The sequence below is a fragment of the Simochromis diagramma genome, unplaced genomic scaffold (assembly GCF_900408965.1).
Source record: "Simochromis diagramma unplaced genomic scaffold, fSimDia1.1 OVJJ01000571.1, whole genome shotgun sequence".
Classification (NCBI taxonomy): Eukaryota; Metazoa; Chordata; class Actinopteri; order Cichliformes; family Cichlidae; genus Simochromis; species Simochromis diagramma.
The window spans coordinates 3894113-3915477 of NW_024386885.1; the positions used below are offsets into that span (position 1 = coordinate 3894113).

Below are 21365 nucleotides of genomic sequence, written 5' to 3' on the forward strand. Positions count from 1 at the left end.
AGATGCCCCGCCCCTCCCTGAGCCTGGTTCTGCCGGAGGTTTCTTCCTGTTAAAAGGGAGTTTTTCTTTCCCACTGTCGCCAAAGTACTTGCTCTGTATCTATTAGTGTAGGATCTACTGTACAATACAAAGCGCCTTGAGGCGACTGTTGTTGTGATTTGCTGTGTAAATAAAGTTGAGTTGAATAATGTAAAAAGTATCAGTCTCAGGACGTCCATGACTAACTTTGTTTTTAAGAAGACGCCTCATTTACATGAACACACTATCAGACAGATGTGATACAAACCACTGCAACATATTTCCCTTTCTCCAGCTCCCGGTCCAGTGCCACCAGTGCTACCAGTGCCAAAGCATCACTGACTGTATGGGCAGACTTTTATTTTGCTATCACAGCAAGGGCCTTTACATAACATGCCGCGCTCCAGAAATGCACATCCATCACATCTTAAGTCCCACATTTGCGTTTCATACAGTTCTGTTGGAGTCGAAAGTTCACATCCGAAAACTTAAAACATCCCAAATATGCAACTAAGTGGAGGAAAGTATCCTCGAACTGGAACTTGGATGGAGTCTGACTCCAACAGCTGATGTGAACGGGAGCCAATTCAAACAATGAGTCACAGCGGTATGTTGTGAGAAGAGATCAGGTCTCTCTGGGCCAGACTTTACAGAGCCTCGATGGTGGAGCCCATCGTCGACCAGCTGTGCTGTTAGCAAGAAAGAGGCTTTTTTTAGTCCCTCTTGTGCTTGTACTGTGTCAGTCCCATATCACCGTCCACTGTCAGACTCAAATACAGTTGATAAGTCCTGTACTGGGCCCCGTATGAGTGCCTCAGTTTAAAACAAGCTGCTTTAGCCCCTCCCCTTAAAGGCCAACCTGTCTTTAAGCCAACTTTTCACTTATTGGCTGCCCATCATAAACAAACGTTTGAAAGCAAGTATGTAGAGCTTCTGTGGCCCAGATTTCAGCCATTCGCCTGAGAAGACCATATTAGGATATTCCCTCTCTGTGACATCATGCAGTTCAATTCAGCTGTTGTTATTGAAGCATATTTAGAGCTAACAGGAAGACGAGCTGTGAAACCATCTGCAGCCCGAGCTTTGGCTCACAGAGAGGACTTGCACACTGACCTTATTATCTGAAGTATGGTCATGTTTAACATGAGCCTTCACTGCTGGAGCAGAGATACGTGACTGAAAATAAGGAAAACTCATGTTTATTTATACAGCAGGAAAGATCACTGGTAAGACGCGCAGCTCGTGTTTTTCACTGTGGCTGGTGTGAAGTCACAAACAGCTGAAGTAGGCTAACTGGTCCGGATCGTCAAACTGAGTGAAGTTATCGATTGAACTATTTTTCATGTCCTTTTTCACTTTAAAACCTGAGCTGTCGTTATTTCTATTAGATGGAGAGCTGGAGGTTCTCCGTGCTGTAACACAGAGGTCAAAGGTGAACAGATGCAGGTATTTGTGACAGGTGACCAACAACAGCCGCAGACAGGAGTGTTATTTTTTACCAGCCAAACTAGAAACGACTGGCTGAGCCAATGAACTTATCAGGAAAAGTCATTTCCGCCATCTATTCAGCAAGTGCCGTGTCGCCCCCTGTTGCACTGACACAGAATGAAGGTGGACAACACAGGATGTGATGTCAGCGGGTTAGTGTGGGGCTGAATTTATAATAGACAAAATGTCAGAAGATGAGGCTGATAGTACTTTAGTCACCGCTTTCAGTTTCTGTATGTATATGCATGGATCGATGAGTTCACCGTGAACCGGACCTGCAGCTTTAGCTGCCTCGTCGCCACCATGAGAAGAATCCAACCGTTCACCTTCTGACAGGCTGACATTCCCCGACTACACGCAACATTTGTACTATTTTCAAGTGAGTTGCTGCCACAGGATAAACTTTTGTGTTGTGACCTGTGGCTCTATCTGGATCACATTCCAATCTAACTTTGAAAAATGTTTTGACTCCCTGCCTTCTTTGAGTGTTAGGTTACACCCGACATTCCTTATTCCACATGGCCTGGGAAATCTGCACAGTTCAGGAAGAGCTGAGGATCTAAAAGAGCGGTGTGCTCTGGATCCTCTGAGTTGCAATCTGAAAGGAAAAGCTCTATGCTACTTTAATAAATAAATAAATAAAAATTTATTTATATAGCACCTTTCTAGACAGAATCACAAAGTGCTGCACATAATAATACTTCTGATTAGGCTTCCTCAGGTTTTTCCTCAAAGCACAAAAAGAGATAAAGCTGCAAATGTTTTCTGCTTCAATTATCTTACAGATTTATCATCCTTTGTAAAATGCAGGTTTGTGATTGGTCAGATGCTGCACCTCCATCAGGTGAGCATCAGTGAGGTGCTGATGGGGAAAGATATTATGGGCATGCTGAGCTTCCTCTGATGCACCACCCCGGGGCATCAGTCTGATCTAGCGTTCATGCAGTAAGGCAGCATGCGTGTTATTTGGTTCGCCATCTCAACCAGGTTCACTTGGATGGTCTTCTCCCAGTCCTTTTCGTTGGTGATGCCGGCGTTGTTGATGACGATGTCCAGATGGCCAAATTGGTCCACGGTGTTCTGGAAGGTGTCTGTTCCACAGAGACAAGAAATCAAAATGGGGTGATTTCAGACGCTAATACAGGAACTTCTAAAAACATCAATGACAAGCTCCCATCAGAATGTAAACAGGGTTTCACTCATTAAGACTGCACTCGCTGTTATAACAGAGCCTCATTACCATCGTAGCACCATGTAGTTTACACTCTAATCTGCTTCATCGTTCTCAACACGCCAAACTTATCCGAGCTACTACCAAGAACTCTGGAAGTGCCCGGACCCTCGCTGTCCGGACTGTTCAGCCGAACTGATGCTGATCATCAAGCAAGAAAGGCCAATCATCATGGACCTGACCAAGAAGAGCCAATCGTCATGGACCTGACCAAGAGGGGCCAATCATCATGGAGCTGACCAAGAAGAGCCAATCGTCATGGAGCTGACCAAGAGGGGCCAATCGTCATGGAGCTGACCAAGAAGAGCCAATCATCATGGAGCTGACCAAGAAGAGCCAATCGTCATGGACCTGACCAAGAAGAGCCAATCGTCATGGAGCTGACCAAGAAGAGCCAATCGTCATGGAGCTGACCAAGAAGAGCCAATCGTCATGGAGCTGACCAAGAAGAGCCAATCGTCATGGAGCTGACCAAGAGGGGCCAATCATCATAGAGCTGACCAAGAAGAGCCAATCATCATGGACCTGACCAAGAAGAGCCAATCGTCATGGAGCTGACCAAGAGGGGCCAATCGTCATGGAGCTGACCAAGAAGAGCCAATCATCATAGAGCTGACCAAGAGGGGCCAATCATCATAGAGCTGACCAAGAGGGGCCAATCACCATGGAGCTGACCAGGAGGAGCCAATCGTCATGGAGCTGACCAAGAAGAGCCAATCATCATGGAGCTGACCAAGAGGGGCCAATCATCATGGAGCTGACCAAGAAGAGCCAATCATCATGGAGCTGACCAAGAAGAGCCAATCATCATGGAGCTGACCAAGAGGGGCCAATCATCATGGAGCTGACCAAGAGGAGCCAATCGTCATGGAGCTGACCAAGAAGAGCCAATCATCATGGAGCTGACCAAGAGGGGCCAATCATCATGGAGCTGACCAAGAGGGGCCAATCATCATGGAGCTGACCAAGAGGGGCCAATCATCATGAAGCTGACCAAGAAGAGCCAATCATCATGGAGCTGACCAAGAAGAGCCAATCATCATGGAGCTGACCAAGAGGGGCCAATCGTCATGGAGCTGACCAAGAGGGGCCAATCATCATAGAGCTGACCAAGAGGGGCCAATCATCATAGAGCTGACCAAGAGGGGCCAATCATCATAGAGCTGACCAAGAGGGGCCAATCGTCATGGAGCTGACCAAGAAGAGCCAATCATCATGGAGCTGACCAAGAGGGGCCAATCATCATGGAGCTGACCAAGAGGGGCCAATCATCATAGAGCTGACCAAGAGGAGCCAATTGTCATGGAGCTGACCAAGAAGAGCCAATCATCATGGAGCTGATCATCATGGAGCTGACCAAGAAGAGCCAATCATCATGGAGCTGACCAAGAGGGGCCAATCATCATGGAGCTGATCATCATGGAGCTGACCAAGAAGAGCCAATCATCATGGAGCTGACCAAGAGGGGCCAATCATCATGGAGCTGACCAAGAAGAGCCAATCGTCATGGAGCTGACCAAGAAGAGCCAATCGTCATGGAGCTGACCAAGAAGAGCCAATCATCATGGAGCTGACCAAGAAGAGCCAATCATCATGGAGCTGACCAAGAGGGGCCAATCATCATGGAGCTGACCAAGAAGAGCCAATCATCATAGAGCTGACCAAGAGGAGCCAATTGTCATGGAGCTGACCAAGAAGAGCCAATCATCATGGAGCTGACCAAGAGGGGCCAATCATCATGGAGCTGACCAAGAAGAGCCAATCATCATGGAGCTGACCAAGAGGGGCCAATCGTCATAGAGCTGACCAAGAAAGGCCAATAGTCACTGTAGCAGAGCTTTTGGATTGGTGGAAAACCATGCAGGAAATGTCTGTGCTTGGGACTGTCGTCACTAACACAAAAAACAAGTCCAGTTGCTTCAACTCAAGAACTTAATACCAGGATCGGGTTGACTGTGAACCCACATGTACTGTAACCATGTTTAGTTTTTTTGTTTTTTTTACAAAGGGCGAATGAAGAGTCTAAATATTTAATAATCTGCTTGTGCTATCTCAAAGACAGGCTGTGGTGACATCAGGCTAAGCAGAGTATTCCAGCAGTGCTTTTCCCAGCTAAACTTTCCAGATCGTCCACATGAGATATGTAATCCTCCATTCTGGGTCTACCTACATGTGCTGGTCTTGTTTTGGTATCAAGAATACTAGGTTTGACATTAAGCACCCCCCAGCTGACCTCTGTGCTGACCTCTTCTACCTCGGGGTGTCCAAGGACCGGTTGTCTGGGTAGCAGCAGCCGTTGGTGTCGTGTATTACTGTACAATAAAAAGTACTTTCGAGGTGATGAAACTGAATTAAAAGTGAAATGCTGAGGAGAAAGTCAGTCTCAGGACCAGAGCCAGACTCCAAGCCAAAACAAACAACCTCCAGCTGGAAAACTCGTCCACATTTCCAGTTGGCTGTGATGTCATGAGCAGCAGGTAGAGATCAGTTTGTAAAAATGTTTTAAAGTTCACCACAAGAAGTGTCAGTGGCCTGACTACTTCCTGAAATGTAACTACACACTGCAGTCTTCGAGGACTCACTTCACTTTACGTGTGAAAAGCTCGTGTGTGTTTCAGTTACAGGTTCAGCAAAGAGCAGGAATCCTGACACCGCGGGGTTTACACCCAAATAACTTGTCAGACGTGTCGGCTGAACGCACACGCTGTGACTGAGGGGCACATACATCATGCTGTTACGCAATCAGCCGCCAGCAGCCGGTTTATCTCTGCATGTGGGCGCGCACGATTGGTTACGCTAACAGCAACAGCAGAAACAGACCCCGAGGGAAAAACCGGAGAGGGTTAAAACCTGCGTGTCTTCCGCATTCCTCACCTGGACACCTCGCAATTAGTGCTGAAGATGCAGAGACACAAAACAGAGCTGTTAACCGCACAGCTGCAAAGATGCATGAGTGCATTTAAAACATGGTAAATCTCACCTTACCACACACACACACAGACACACACACACACACACACAGGAGTTACAGCAAACAGCATTCCACAGCCGTTTGCCTGCAGGGATCGACTTTTTCAGTGTCAGACAATGAATCCTTGTTCCTCTCTCACTCTGTGACACACTTTTTCACTTACACACACTTAAATACTCGGCTTCTCCTTTTTCTCACCCAGGCACGCCCCCCCCACACACACTAGCACACAACAGCGCCGGCAGAGCAGCAGAAAAGGAGAAGGTAACTGGAGAAATATAAAAGGTCATGTGGTTGTAAATCAAACACAGGACAGGCTGAGTTTGAGCGGGACTCTGGGAGCGGTGAGAAAACTCGGAGCTCTGTTTGACCTCGGTGACAGGTTTGTGATGAATTAAATTAGACCGCTTCCTCGTTCAGGGCGATTGTCCAAGGCTCAGCGGTGCGCTGCGTTTGCATTACACAATTAACTGAACAGCTGCCAAACGCACTGACACACTGAAAGCTTTGACGAGAGTGACGTCAGCTCTTTTCTCGCGTCTTACGGCACGGCATAATTACCTCGCAGCGCATCTCCGTTGGCCACATCGCACTCAATGAACGTGCAGTTTCCTTCTCCGAACTCGGCGTCCAGCTGGGCCTTGCACTCCTCACCGAGGTCCTTGTTCAGGTCCACCATGGCCACCTGCAGAACAGAACTTTGAGATGGACTCTGCAGCACTTTGGTTACAGTGCAACACTTACTTTGCTCAGCAGACTATATTAGTCCTGTGGTTTCACAACTGTGCAGCTCAGACGGAAACAAACATTCATTTACTTAAACAGATGGCAAAGGAAGTTCCGAGAAATGACTGATCTCTCTGAAACGCCCGTGCTGCTGCAGAGAAGCGAATCTTTCACAATGATTTCATTACAGTTTAACCTGGATTAACCACAGACTCACCTTTGAAACCCTGCTCCTGTTAAAAAACAAGTCAAACAGTGAAGAAAAAAAGCTTTTGAGGTGAAAAGATGAAAAACACAACAGATCAAAGGAAACTAAAAGCTGCAAGCAAAAGTTGCAGCAGTACCGACCTTGGCTGAGCTCTGCAGCAGTGACTGGACCACAGCTCTGCCGATGCCCTGAGCACCCCCCGTCACCAGAGCTACCTTCCCATTCAGAGACATGCTCCCAGCACAGCTGCACTCTTCCTCCTTCTTCTCTCGGTGACTGTTCTTCTCTTCCTCTCCTGCTCTGCGTCTTCCTGCACCTTTCTGCTCTCTCTCCAACTCAATCACATGTTTTCTCACCGCTCTGTTTTTACTCTTTTGGCTAAGCTGTTTTCCCCTCCTCCTCCTCCCCCCCCCCTCCCCCTCGCCTTATCAGTCTATACAAACACTGCATGTGTGTGAGAGAGCGAGAGAGGGAGAGGTTAAGTAAACTCCGTAGAATAATAATTACAGGTTTAATCCAACTTGTTGTAACCTGCCCTCCCGGCTCCTCCTCCACGCCCTTTCTTCTCCTCCCCTCCTGCTGTTTGATCAGCACACCTGAGCTCCTGAAATGTGCTGCTGTTTATATAAAGTCTGCATTTCAGGACATGTCAGAGACAAAACCTCCAAAAACCTCAGACAGCAGCTTCTTTAAAGAGCTGTCAGTCTCTCATTGTTCTTCCTCACCGTTGGTTTTTCTCCTGCGAGGCTTAAGTGGCGTTACAACAACAGCGGCAGCGCAGCTCGGGGATACGTTACGGCGAGCTTCAGGTCTCTGCACGTCCACTCTCACACTGAATGGGAACCAGCAGCTGATAATGACCAAATATGTGAAAATACCACCCGCTCCAGTGTGTTTCCTTCTATTCTTTAAAAATAATAAAGACACATGAGGAAAGGAAAAGCTGTTGTATCTTCATGAACTTCACTATTTATATTCTGCACACTTTAGATCGAGGAACATCGCTACGCTTCCGTTCCTCTGACTTCCTGTACACGCTCTCTTCCTTTGACCTTCTTATCGTACATCCTTCCTTCATTCTTGGATCTGGAGATGATCTGCAGCGTGTTCAGCAGGCGCTCTTTAGCTTTCTGGGATCTCTGAGGACCTGAAACAGCAGCAGAGGCAATATTTTGTGTGCCAGGTGAGGCCAGCCTGGACTGGACGGCAAACATCACAGGAAGTGAGGTCGCTGTGCACAAACTGGATAATAAAGATGGACACATGTTCCTCCTGCTCTGCTCTCCTAAACCTGCATTCTTGTTGGTGGCCAGCAGGTGGCGACAGCAGAAACGGGAGATATTAATGCACCTTTAGGAAATCGTTTGTGTTGTAGTGATAAAGCTAAAGTGAAGCGAGTTAAGTCTGTGTATGCACTTACAAATACAACAGTACATGCACAGTAATACAAGGAATCAGCAACAACACGACATAAACAATAATAACAACGATGCGTGTATACATGTTAGTATGTAGCTCCTCCTTAATGGAGGTGAACAAAGCTTAAGCTTTGAATCAGGGCGACTGTGTCACAGACGAAGTCTGTGCAGGATTTTTAAACTGTTGTTTTTCCCCAGATAGTTGAAGTCCTCCCAAATCCTTCGCCCCGGTCTGTCTGTACAACAAAGATCTGCTTTGTTAATGTCAGAGACGTCGACACTGTTGCAGAGACATTTCGAGATATCTTAAAGCTTTTGCTCAGCTTGATGAAAGTCCAGTAGCTCCTCGTTCTCCAGTCGGCTTCACATTTCAGACACACTGATGATTCAATATGAACCCAAACTGAGGAGGTCTTATGTTTCCATCCAGGTATGTCTAAAAGAGCAATGAGCTCATAATATCCACAAGATCCAGTCCTCACGAATTCCAAAAGGAAGTTATTATTGGAGTGGACAGGAATCATCCTCTTTGGGGACCATTCATCTCAATGGACTCCTGTCTAACGAGCATATATCCCTATAGAGCTTCTCTAATCGTATCCAATAGTGGACTAAAGTTAGCCTTCGTTATCAGATAACAGTGAGGTGGTATAAACACACTCAAGTAGGCGAAACACGAGAGAGAACATTTAAAGGGGAGCATGTAAAAGACAAAGTGTGAGACAAAAATAATAAATCGAGTAATTCTGAGATTATTTTATGAAATTTCTGACTGATTATAATCGCAGACGCTCTGGATCTTAAAGTCTTTTGAGGCTTTTTGAGCTACAGGTGCTGCAGAGCCCTCGTGAAGAACTTGAACCTTTTAAAACCGGAGCGCGGTCCATCTAAGTTCCTCTTTGCGACGTGCAGAAAGCACGTTTGTCTCTTACGGTTACTAGAAACAAGAAACAGCAGACCATCGTTGTTAAGAAGTGGCTCCCAAGTTTATTTTAGTCTGAGAGAGTTTCATGTAAAATATGCACAGCTTATTTTACAAAAACGTGTGTGTGTGTGTGCGCTCTGAACTGGAATGTAGAGGAATGTTTGACGGATGTTCAACGACTACAAGGATGCAGTGATGAAATAAAACCTGTCAGACCCGAAGCGGCTCTGACGTGACGGCAGTCGGCTTTGTTTTTACAGTGCAGTGAACAAAGAGTCGCAGTACGCACACAGCTCGACAACTTTATGTCCACAAATCGACACGTTCACCACAGCGCAAGTAGAAATACAAACACAACAGATGCAAAATTAATGGCTGTGAAATTATTTTCTTTGTATCCAGATGCAGCGAGGGACCTCGGGGCTCCAGAGCCGAGCTGGATTCAGACAGTCTGTATGAGCCGCTCGGCCCATAAAACAGAAGCAAAAAGAACAAAGCACACAGATCCAGATACACATCGATATGAACGTTTAAAGATTTTTAACCTTATTTGTGTTTCAAAGAAATGAATAACCTCGGACCGACAACACAAATGTACAGTGTGTGTGTGTGTGTCACAGAGTGAAAACAGTGCTGTAAACTCATCCAGAGTCACGGACACGTGACCGACTGCTCCAACAGAAGTAAACATCTACACAGGCTGCAGTTCCTCTAACGTCCAGCAGAGGCTCCAGCAGTGAGTCCGCAGAGACACGTTCTCCTCCTGATAGGACGAGGACACAGGCGGCTTTAGCTGCTAGCTGTCTGCTAGGCTTCACCTGAACTGACGTCTGGACAGTGTTTGTGCTGTTTTAATGATTATCTGACCATCAAATGTCAGCTGTGAGGTTACTGTCCAACAAGTCTGAACAGTTTTACTGAGTGAAATTCCAGGTTTTTAATGTGATTTTAGTGATCAGCTGGTATTTGTTGCCTGTGGATGCAGACTGCTAACCAGGCTGGCTAGCATTAGCTAATAACTTTCTCCTGTAAGTACGGTCACTTCTGGCTCTAAAAACATTTGGCAGTGTTACAAAATCCATCTTTTCTATACAGGCTGTGACATGTAGCTAAACATGGTCTTTTTAACAGAACAGGCGAGGCCGCTTTAATTTAATGTAATGGATGATGTAACGAATTATCTTTCACAGCTGGGCCCACGTCCTCATTTAAGTTTGGCAGCGTTTTAGCAGGTAAAGGTGATGCTTTGACATGAATTGAGCTGCGGTTTGGGGAAGGCCTCGAAGGGGACTGGCGACGGCTCCCGGGCAGATCCCCGTGGACTAAATAGAAGTGAAGAAGTTAAAGAGTGGAGAACAAGGAGGGAGGGGCACGTAAACCAGAATGATCGGCTCGCAGAACTGGGGGAACCGATATAGGTGACAGCCGGAGAAGCGTGTTTGGAGGCGTGGTCCCGCTCCTGAAATTCCGATACATCAGTCATCTGTCAGTGCGGCGGCTGTGGCTACAATGTAGCTGCCATCACCAGTGTGTGAATGTGTGTGTGAATGGGTGAATGACTGAATGTAGTGTGAAGCGCTTTGGGGTCCTTAGGGACTGAGTAAAGCGCTATACAAATGCAGGCCATTTACCATAATCTCCAATACAAAAAGTAAAGATGATGTAATAGATTACACACCTGTTACGTCACAGTGTCATCTCCCTGTACCGCAGCCTTTCTTTCCAGGCCGACTCTGAACCTGAGCTGCTAAATCTGAACTTATTTCACTCTCTGAAAATCAGCTGATTGAAACACATGCTGCATAAAATTGACCAAAAACACAAAATCAAAGCACATAAAGCAGCAACGCAACTGTGACATCATCAAAACAAGTAGATTTCCACACCGACTGTGTCCTAACTCTATACCAAGCAGTAATCAGCACATCTGACTGTGGACTAAGACGATGGACACGAGCACAGAAATGAGAGACATGACGCAAACGTGCACAGTCAGGATGCGATGCAGAGTCTGCACACAGCTGCAGACGGCCGTCGTCCTGCGGAGAGGCTGTTTTCATCACAACTATGCAAATATTTCTGGGAGGGAAACACTGATGTAAATAACGCAGCGACGGCGTCGTGTTAAGCTAACTGAACATCCTTCCAGGAAACAGTTTGGACAAACGTGGCCTGAGTGTGAAGCTGGTTCAACAGGAGTGCTGCACACAGCACAGAGGAGAGCAACGTGCGACTCTGCCGCCATCACAGAAATATTCTGTTCGCTTTAAACAAACAAAGATTTCTCAAAAACAAATAAAAGGGCTAAACTGGCATCACAGCTGGAACAGGCTGACCACGACTACCTGAGTCCTGTTGAACAGAAGACACCTGAACAACGTTTGGTTAATCTCGCCTCCTCACCTCGTTGCAGAGTCCTCAAACCTGGAGCCTTCTCCCTGTGCTGCTGCAGCGATTACGTCACTGTGACACAGTGTCAGTGAACTTTGTGCAGAAAATGAGGTTTCATTATTAGGAAACTGGCTAAACGTGCCAAATGACTGCAGCAGGATATAAAAGGAGATGACTGAATGCTGCAGCTGCCCCCTCACTGCTCATGTCAGCAGCTGAAAGTAATTAAAGTTACCACACTGCTTCCTAGAAAACACAACAAAATTCCAAAGAAAGTCCGTGAACGGTCAAAGTGACGTAAGCCAGCAGTAATTCATCCCAAAAACAAGCAAAGCAGAGAATCGCTGCGTTTCAGACCTGAACTAAAGTCACAAAGCTGAAACGACTGACTGCACCTCACATTTTCTCCAAATGAATTTCAAATGTCAAAACTCTGTCGCACGGCGCGTCTGCACAAAAAATGAAAATGAAGACTGGAAATGTGATGAACCTGGGTCTAGCTGCTCGCATGTTCTTAAAGGGAGTGAGTGTGAGCTTCCAGTGTGACTGTGCGCCGCCGCCGCCGCCGCAGCGTGGGACGGCCACTCCCGACATACGCAGTGAGGTTTGAGTGTGTGGGTCGTGTAAGCACGTATGACACATCTGTAATGAAACATCAGGGCGTTGTCAGCGTGTCAGGGAGGAAATCAGTGCAGAAAGGACAACTCTCACAATGGGTGCATCGAACCTGACTCACACGATGCTGAGTAACAGAAAGCTGCAAAGACGCACAGCTTTTGTTTGGCTGTTCTTTCTTTTGCAAGCGTCACTTTAAACGGAGAGGAAACCTGAACTGGGCGGCTCAAGTGTTTTGATCTTCAGCTGAAAGATGAAACCAGCGCTGCAGTTCCTCTGACGTCCACTAGAGGCAGTGAGCCAGTCCCGATAGACTCCCGCCTCTGCAGCAGGTGGATGGCGACACAGGTGGCTGCTAGCTTCACCTGAACTGGACCTCTGGACCGTGTTTGTGCTGTTGGAGCCTTTTGGAGCATTTTAATGACATCATGTGACCAATAATATGGCTGCTGTGAGGTCACTGCACTTGGAGTCGTCATCTGGTGAGCAAAATTCAAGGTTTTTACTTGGATGATACTTTGTTTTGCCACACCCTTACATGCAGTCTGCTAACCAGGCTAGCTCATGTAATCGCTTCCCCTTTGGCAGCCAGAACGGTAACATTAAGGCTTTGACATCAGAGTCCTTCTCAGGTTTGTGGCTTTCACTTCTTTCCAGGCGGTTTCAGATCAGCTCAGCCTGAGCTGATCTGAAACCGATCTGTCATGAGAACAGTCTTTGTCTGAACCAGTATTGTTTCAGAGGATTAAACAGACGAGCTCACACTTTTCAGACTTCAGACTGCGGTGGAGCGACGGAGGCTTTAACTGTAGCAGAGACAGACAGATCTAAGCTGCACTTCTCCACCCGGAGCCCGAGCTCAGCTGCACGCCGCCTGCCGCATTTCAGTGTGGGAATCCGGCTTTTTCAGACTTTTACATTAGTATGCTGATGAGATACGTCCACAGGCCACAGGATATCTACACACTTGTCTTATTACTGGTTATTTTTCTAAATACTTTTAAGCTTCCAGAAGTTTTACGTTCAGCTGATAGCAGACCTGTGATCGCTGAGACTGCATCAGCGTCTGGGCCTCTCAGAGAAATCGAATCCTCACACCTGTTACACACAACACAGCAGACCTGGAAGTGAAGCTGCAGGCTGTGCTTCAAACTCAAGACCACTGTGCTGACTGATACACCGCCTGTGTCTCCACCCACCTGTTTATCACGAGGCCACGCCCCTCATAATGCAAAGCCTTACAGTTTAAATGGATAGAGTTGTTACAAAGGGTGAAATCAGCTACAGAGACCAGATGGTCTACGAGTCTACAGGCGCTGACTCACTTTTGGAGCCGCCCTCTAGAGGCCATTAGAGGAACTGCAGTTTCTCGCACTTACGTGTGGTTGAGACGTTCAGCCCAGCTGGCCGTGAGTCACAGTATCCTTCACGCTATTGATCGAGCTGGTTTCAGTTAACTGAAATCCCCCACTTTGTCTTTGGCAGGTCAGATTTTCCACCACTAAAATATTATCAGACTGGAAAAGAATGAATTCCACGTGGAGGACGTAATCCCGGCACGTGGAGCCCTCTCTGCTGCTCCGTCACGTCTGCCACGCACTCTTCAACAACATTTTTAATTTCAACATCACAGACTTGGTATCAAAGACTATCAGAAGATTATTTTTAACTAGATGAACCTTTAAAAAAGTTTTCTGTGGCTTTCAGGCAGAGATCCAGTTTATCCATCCTTCATGACAAAGATCATCCTGATTGGCTCTCTGGGGTTCATGGAAAAGGAAATGCAGATGTTCGTGCGCCTGCGTCTGAATAATCTCTCGTCCTTTGTCTCTACTGCTTATGCACGTCCTCGTGCCGCAGTATCTTGTACAGGACCCAGTAGAATATGTTGAAGAAGAGGAAGGCCAGCGGGAAGCCGGCCCTCGACACAGTGTCAATCTTTTTGGCTCGGTCGATGAACAGCTTCCTCATCTCCTCCGTGCTTTTACCCCCACTGGCTGCTGCAGGTGCATTCTGGGTAGCGTTCTGCGCCGTGGCTCCCGGCGTGTTCAGTGCACTCACGGCGTTGTTGGCGCTGGCCTTCGACTCCTTGCTGTTGCTCGGGGTGGAGGTCACGGCGGCAGCAGGGGTCAGCCTGCTCTCATGTGCCCCCCCCTTCCTGTTGGAGAGACGAGGAGGAAGAGGAGGAGCAAGGGGAGGAAGGGGTAGGGGGTCACAGATTATTTGTGAATCTGTTCACCGGTTTGGCCTCTGAGCGAGGCACCACACCTGACCGAAGCACAAAAACGAAGAAGCAAATGAATTCAGATTTCCTCGGGTTGGTGCTCGGAGCTACTTCTGAAACTGACCTACAGACAAACACCAGCTGTGAGGCGTTAAAGAGAAACCGGCAGTGCAACGAGTCATTAAGAGTTTACCTCAGAGTTTAAACTCTGCCCCCTGGTGGTGAAAGCTTTAGTTAAACTCAGCTGAGGGAATTACAAAAGGTATCTTTACACCTGCCGCGTGCTTTTGAATCAAATTTTAGGCAGAAATGTGACGATACTGAGCCGAGAAATGTTTGTATATGAGATCATAATAAGGATGAAGATGTTTTTGGGAGCCATTAATTCACAAAGATAAGCTAAAGATTAGTTTAGGTGTTACAGCTGCGGTTTCAGTTAAATGTGCAGAGAGATGTCAGCCATCAGTAAACAGCTGTATGTATCCAAACCTTCCTGCCCTGCGTGAAAAATCACGAGGTCTGATTACTGCCAGACCTGCTGCCATCACTAAAATAGACGAAGACCAACTGAAGCAGACTGAAAGATCTCAAACGGCAGCACGCCACGATCTCAAGAAGCAGCTGAGGAGCAAAGTCAGTGACATCATCAGCCTGAGAGGGTGACAGAGACATTTCTCAGGCTGTGGGACTCCAGCGACCCACGCTGAGAGCCTGGGAACCATCGCCGACTCATCCAGGAGGTCACAGAAGAGCCCAGAACAACATCTATTAAGCTCAGCTAGGGTCAGAGGTCACGACTCAACAGTAAGAAAGAGGCGGGGCAAAGATGGGAGAGTCCAAGCAGAAACCACTGCTGACCAAGAAGATCACAAAGTCTCGTCGCACATCTGCCAACAAACATCTGGAGGATAATATTCTGAGGGCTGACGAGACAGAAGCTGAACTTTCTGCGTTTCATCCAGAAACATCCCAGCAGCAGCAGCAGCCAGGGTGGTGGTCGTGTGACGGTCTGGCTGCTCTGCTGTGACTCAGGGAACCACGCAGGAACCAGCAGCTCCCCCTCTGATTGGCTCAAAGGGACAAAATAAAGGTTCTGGAGCGTCCGAGTCAAAGTCTGGACTTAAACCAGACTCAGATGCTTTGATGCTGGAAACCCTCCAGTGAGACAAACAGCAGGTATCAGGTTACACTCAGGACAGGCAGGTGTGGATACCTTTGTTCCCTTAATGAGTGACATCATCATTTAAAAACCATGCCTGTGTATAAACAGTGATGTCAGAGTCTGTGCTGGCGTCCTGTGATTTTTGTTCTTTGGCTCACAGACTTCCTGTCAGCTTACAGCATCCTCAGACTGTCCACACAGTCAGGCCGCTCTGCAGGCGGCCGGTGGGAGATAATGTCCCAGCCTCCAGCTGTTCATCATCACTGAGCGGCCGCGTGTTTGTCTGGACAAACGGACACATACTCTGTAAGATGAAGACATTTCTGAGCACAGTTAAGCTCAGCTGCACTACCTTAAGCCCAGATATGACTTCTAAACTGAAAGAAAGGAGGCTGAAGTTTTACATGCTCACTCAAACTGTCCTGATCCAGATGTGCACTCATCTGGAAATATGTCATTAAAAACCACAGAAACAGTCACGGCTCGCACACATCAGAGAAATACGTTTATGTTCGTGTTACCATTTTACTCCTTCAACACATCCTGTCTTATTTATGAAGCTGCTGTGTGAAAAGTGTCAGACTGATGGAGGAGGAGCTCCTGCAAGAGAAACATGCACACAGACACACACACATGCAGCGTGGCATTACCCCGTGGTTGCTGGTGTAGATGTTGGTCATACATCCGTACAGAGGCTCTGCCGCTTTGAGGCCGTCGTCAGTGTTAATACGACGAAGGGACTCGGCTAGCTCCTCTGGATCAACGGCACCTCCACTGATCTACCGACCGACAGCATGCACACGTCAACAGAAAGCAAAAGGAAGAACAAAAGAAAAAGAGCAGGCTGGGCCGCTCAGCCGTTCAGTCAACGCAGGTAAGTGTTCAGCTGCTTGCACAGACTCACGCAGACGCACAGACATGAACGCTGATGGATTTGCATCAGACGCTGTCTATGAGCTAAATCGACCGTAAAATGATTTTTTATGTGTTTTCTTTTCCAAAAGTGTTTCCATGTGTGTGTTTGTTGTTTTTATTTCATTGTGTTAAACAGTAAACTTAGTGTGTCTGCAGGTCTCTGTTCACATTCAGTCTTCAGACCCACAGGCTCAGCGTCCGTGCTTTCATCAGGACGTGTCAGTGACACGTTTGTGTTGGCGAGTTGACTGAATGCTGATCTTCCAGCCCGCCGAGGTCGTGATCACGCACCGAGCTCAGGCTCATCCGGGTTGGATGGCTGCAGAAACACAGAATCATCACACTGATGCGGTTACATGCTGCGTCATGCACCGATACAGCGAGATGACTCAAACATGCGGAGCGAGAAGCACCGATTCCTCCACCACTTCCTCCTCCCTCTCCGGCCCAGCTCCAATCCGACCTGGCGCTCCACGCTGAGCTGTTCTCCGATGGAAGCTCAAACGTCAGATGGAAGTGATAAATCCATTTCTGACATGCTCCCACATATCTCTGTCTTTCTATAAATTCTAATAAGAATAAAAATAACGAGTAAGCACATTTCAAAAGTGTTTCCATAGAAACAAACGAGATGTGTGTGCAGGACTATACGTGACACACGTCTAAAGCTAATCCAGACTTTTATCCTGAAATCTTTCAGGGATTTTTCCACCCTGGGATGGGCCAAAAGTGTACTTATGACTTCTGCACAGATATATGAAAAATTAAAATAACAGAAGTTGGAAGAGATTTTTTTCCTGGATGCAGCGAGTCAAAGTTTTCCTTAGTTTTCCTGAACTCTAAACATCGGACGAGGCTGAAAATTCCCACGATGAATGATTTGTGCTGCTGTCAGCGTTCCCCTCAGCCGGGGTGTTCAGCCTCAGCCTGGACGGCGTGGACCTGCGCTCCTCACAGTGAGCCGGATTGGATCTGGGCCTTTCTCACCTCGTGCCGTCTCTGAGCAGAACGCTGCAAATAACAACGTGTCACCACACGGTGGCAGCCTCAGCCCGAGCACACGAGTCACAGCGGTCCATCAGTCTGTGGATGCAGGTCACAAACTGTGTGTAGGTGTTCCTCACTCTGGATGGTGCTGCGTTCGCTGTGCTGTGCAGTGTGTGGGACTTTTCTGTACCCTTGCTCTTATTCTTGTTGTGCCGTCTGAAGCGCAGCAGCTCTTTGTGTTGCCTCGACACAAAGTTAACGGCGGCGTACTCCAGCAGCGCAGAGAAGACGAACAGAAGACACACGGCCATCCAGATGTCGATGGCCTTCACATAAGAGACCTGTAAACACACACGCTTCATTCAGCAGGCTGGAGGCGCTCACCGTCAGTGGTTTAAGTTCACAGTGAGTCTCAAACGTAACTCCGACTGCACAGATGTTTCATTTTCTGCAATAATTATTTATTTCAGGGCTGCAGCTGTGTGTGTGTGTGTGTGTGTGTGTGCGTGTGTGTGTGCGTGTGTGTGTGTGTGTGTGTGTGTGCTGCTGTGACGCCCGTGGTGTCAAGAAGATGTAACTGCCCTCCTTTATGAAACGATGACTTATTCAGACACATGTAACATACTGGAGTGCAAAGCTCTGTTAAGCACTGGAAACATGAGAAACCTCCTAACCTACACACACACACACACAACACACACACACACCACACACACACACACACACACACACACACACACACACACACACACGCGCGCGCACACACACACACAGCTGTTCGGCCTAGCCTTTTGGTGTGTACAGTGAGGGAGGGATGAGTGTGCTGATGAGTTAATAAGGCTTATGTAACGAGCGCTCCGTGTCTGATTTGTTTCTCATGCATACACGATACCAGAGCAGGACTAGTGGGGCTTGTTCTCACTCACGCTCTGCCAGACGCATGATGTGTGGAATTAAACAGACTTCGGTTTGTGCGTGCAAAACATCCGGTAAGATGGCGGAGGACAAAAACTTCAGCAGCACGTCACCTGGTAACATCTGCCGCAGACCTAACCTGGTCCAAAGCAAATTCCAGATGAGACATTAACATGTATAAACCCCGTCCACTCGACCAATCACATCCAAAACGTCCCTGGGTCACTGTGTGACCCCTGTGCCTGCAGGCTTTGTGTTGCTCAGCTTCACCAGCTGTCTCCAGAGTGGATGCAGGAGCTTTGTCTGGGCTGTGGTAGAAGCTGCTCTGAATTGTGAGGTTTTACATCATGAACAGCTGAGTGTGCGCTTTTGTTTTTCTGGGGTAGGAACGGCAGCACTTTGTGATGGAGATGTTACTCTGCTGCAGAGCAGCTACACCTCCACAATACCAACTGAAGTGCCGAGCTTCTGCAATGGCTGCACCTAAACCCCGCATGTCAGATTCAATCATTTAAAAACTCACCTGTTCCACCTAGCCTTTGAAGCAAATTAGTTCAGACTTCCACCCGGTCTGCATTTGTGCTATGTAACTGTAACTGTCACTGTAACTGTAACTAAACCTGTTTATTAACTGTTTTGTTGCCATTCGTTGGAATCTGCCTTGTGTGAAGCACTTTCATGGACACTTCCCTTTTTAAATGTGCTGTAGAAATAAATACTGATTGAATAATTGAGAGTCTGTGACGGGAAGGAAAAAAAGATGGAATGGTTGGAAGGCTGAATCTGCAGGAGAGAAGAGAAGACATGGATGCAGCATCACCTCTGCTGGACACGCAGCGGCGGCTGAGGACCGCCTACTGTGAACCGCGTCATCATTACAGCCTCACAACGAACAACATGTCGCGCTAATATTATCCTTCATCTACATGCATTCAGGTAGCAACAGTCCTCACAGTGTGTGCAGCGTGAGGCCTTTTACGCACACACACACCACACACACACACACACACACACACACACACACACCTTAGGCAGTGAGGTCCTGGAGCCTGAGCTCTGCGTCGTCATGGTGAGGACGGTGATGCCCAGGGCCACGCGGGCCGGTGCGGCGTCCATGTTGATCCAGAAGGAGACCCAGGACAGGATGACGATGAGCAGGGAGGGGATGTACATCTGGATCAGGTAGTAGCCCATCTGACGCTCCAGGTGGAAGCGCACCTCGATGCAGGTGAACTTTCCTGCGACAAAGGAGCGACAGTCACAAACCTGCAGACAGGAAAACTTCAACACCGGCTTTGGCATGAGCGACGGGGCGAGAGGATACTCCCACCTCGTAGCCGACTCGCTAGCAGCATGGCCGCTTCACCTGTCCCTCGGCCTCCTTTAGCAGTAATGATACTTGTAACATATGTGTACCTCGGCTTCTGTTTAAGACACCACCAACTTGTTCATGTGTTTAACCGCTTTTACCCACTCGGCGGCACACCCACCGGGGTCAAACTCTGACTCTGTTCTGCCAAAACAATGTGGGACTCTGTAGTTTTCTCTGGTCCCCTCCCCAATCAGACCAGGAGTGACATGTTTAGCCGCATGTTCTCCTTAAACTGCTGGCTGTCTGAGTGGTGTCCCAGAAACGATGTGGGCTTCATAGATAATTGGCAAACCTTCTGGAGGAAACCTGGTCTTGTTAGGAGAGACGGCATCCATCCCACTTTGGATGGAGCAGCTCTCATTTCTAGAAATATGGACACTTTATTAAAAACCCCCCAAAATATGACTATCCAGAGTTGGGACCAGGAAGCAGAGTTGCAGTCTTACACGCCTCTCTGCAGCTTCTCTCCTCCTGCTACCCCCCAAAAACCCATCTCCATAGAGACTGTGTCAGCTCCCAAAAAGACAAAAAACAAACTAAAAACCAGCAACAAACAACTTAAACACAAACACAAAGAAAGAACAATACAGTATCCACATCTGAACCAAAGAGTAAAACAGTGAAATGTGGATTATTAAATATCAGGTCTCTCTCCTCCAAGTCTCTGTTAGTACATGACTTAATAATTGATCAACAAATCGATTTACTCGATTAGCCTGCACTTCGCTCTCGCTCTGCAGGCCTACTTGTTGTTCCTAGAGTATTTAAAAGTAGAATGGGAGGCAGAGCCTTCAGTTTTCAGGCCCCTCTTCTGTGGAACCAGCTTCCAGTTTGGATTCAGGAGACAGACACTATCTCTACTTTCAAGATTCAAACTTTCCTTTTTGCTAAAGCATATAGTTAGGGCTGGACCAGGTGACCCTGAATCCTCCCTTAGTGATGCTGCAATAGACGTAGGCTGCCGGGGATTCCCATGATGAGTTTTCCTTTCCAGTCACCTTCTCACTCACTATGTGTTAACAGACCTCTCTGCATTGAATCATATCTGTTATTAACCTCTGTCTCTCTTCCACAGCATGTCTTTATCCTGTCTTCCTTCTCTCACCCCAACCAATCACAGCAGATGGCCCCGCCCCTCCCTGAGCCTGGTTCTGCTGGAGGTTTCTTCCTGTTAAAGGGAGTTTTTCCTTCCCACTGTCACCAAAGTGCTGCTCATAGGGGGTCATATGATTGTTGGCTTTTTCTCTGTATGTGTTATTGTAGGGTCGACCTTACAGTATAAAGCTTCTTGAGGCGACTGCTGTTGTGATTTGGCGCTGTGTAAATAAAGCTGAATTGAATTGAACTCGTATAGTAAACTTCCAAATTTTGGTCCCTACAAACATATGTGTACACACACACACACACACCACACACGCACCCACACACACAACACACACACACACACACACACACACACACACTACATCCATGTCTGGTCAGGACCTGCTTTGTCAGTCGGTTTGTTTCTCCCTCACTTTGTTTTTCGACTCGATCCTTGGAGCACAAACGTGACGGATGAAACGTGGCAACCCTTCATCCTGTGTGCATCTTACCTGCATCCTGATGCTTACGGCAGTGTGTGTGTGTGTGTGTGTGTGTGTGTTACCTGTGTTGTAGTGCTTGGTGCAGTATCGGAGGTCTGATTCATCTTTGAGGATGAACTGTGGGAGCGTGAGGCCCTCGGCCACTTGAACAGGTCCGTTCTCCTGCCACTCAAAGATCAGGTCGTTCATGGTGTACCCGACTGAAACACAGAA

At 47.6% G+C, this 21365-nt stretch overlaps 2 protein-coding genes across 2 annotated transcripts in view; both read right to left on the reverse strand.

Annotated features, from left to right (window-relative positions):
* hpgd (15-hydroxyprostaglandin dehydrogenase) overlaps window positions 1-7027 on the reverse strand; it is a 23597-nt gene extending 16570 nt beyond the window's left edge. The window contains exons 1-3 of the mRNA XM_040033611.1: window positions 6783-7027; window positions 6270-6393; window positions 2491-2597 (exon numbers count right to left, since the gene is read on the reverse strand). Of these exons, the coding sequence (XP_039889545.1) occupies window positions 2491-2597; window positions 6270-6393; window positions 6783-6875 (324 nt within the window). The 5' untranslated portion in view covers window positions 6876-7027. The remainder of the gene's footprint in view (window positions 1-2490; window positions 2598-6269; window positions 6394-6782) is intronic.
* A 5674-nt stretch (window positions 7028-12701) lies between these two features.
* On the reverse strand, window positions 12702-21346 carry LOC120734662 (glycine receptor subunit alpha-3-like). Its single transcript, XM_040033602.1, has 5 exons — window positions 21215-21346; window positions 19221-19432; window positions 17470-17620; window positions 17035-17036; window positions 12702-14145 (listed from the first exon to the last, which is right to left on the reverse strand). The coding sequence occupies exons 1-5, from the start codon at window positions 21339-21341 to the stop codon at window positions 13822-13824; spliced, it is 816 nt and encodes a 271-aa protein (XP_039889536.1). The 5' UTR covers window positions 21342-21346; the 3' UTR covers window positions 12702-13821.
* Between the last annotated feature and the right edge of the window lie 19 nt (window positions 21347-21365).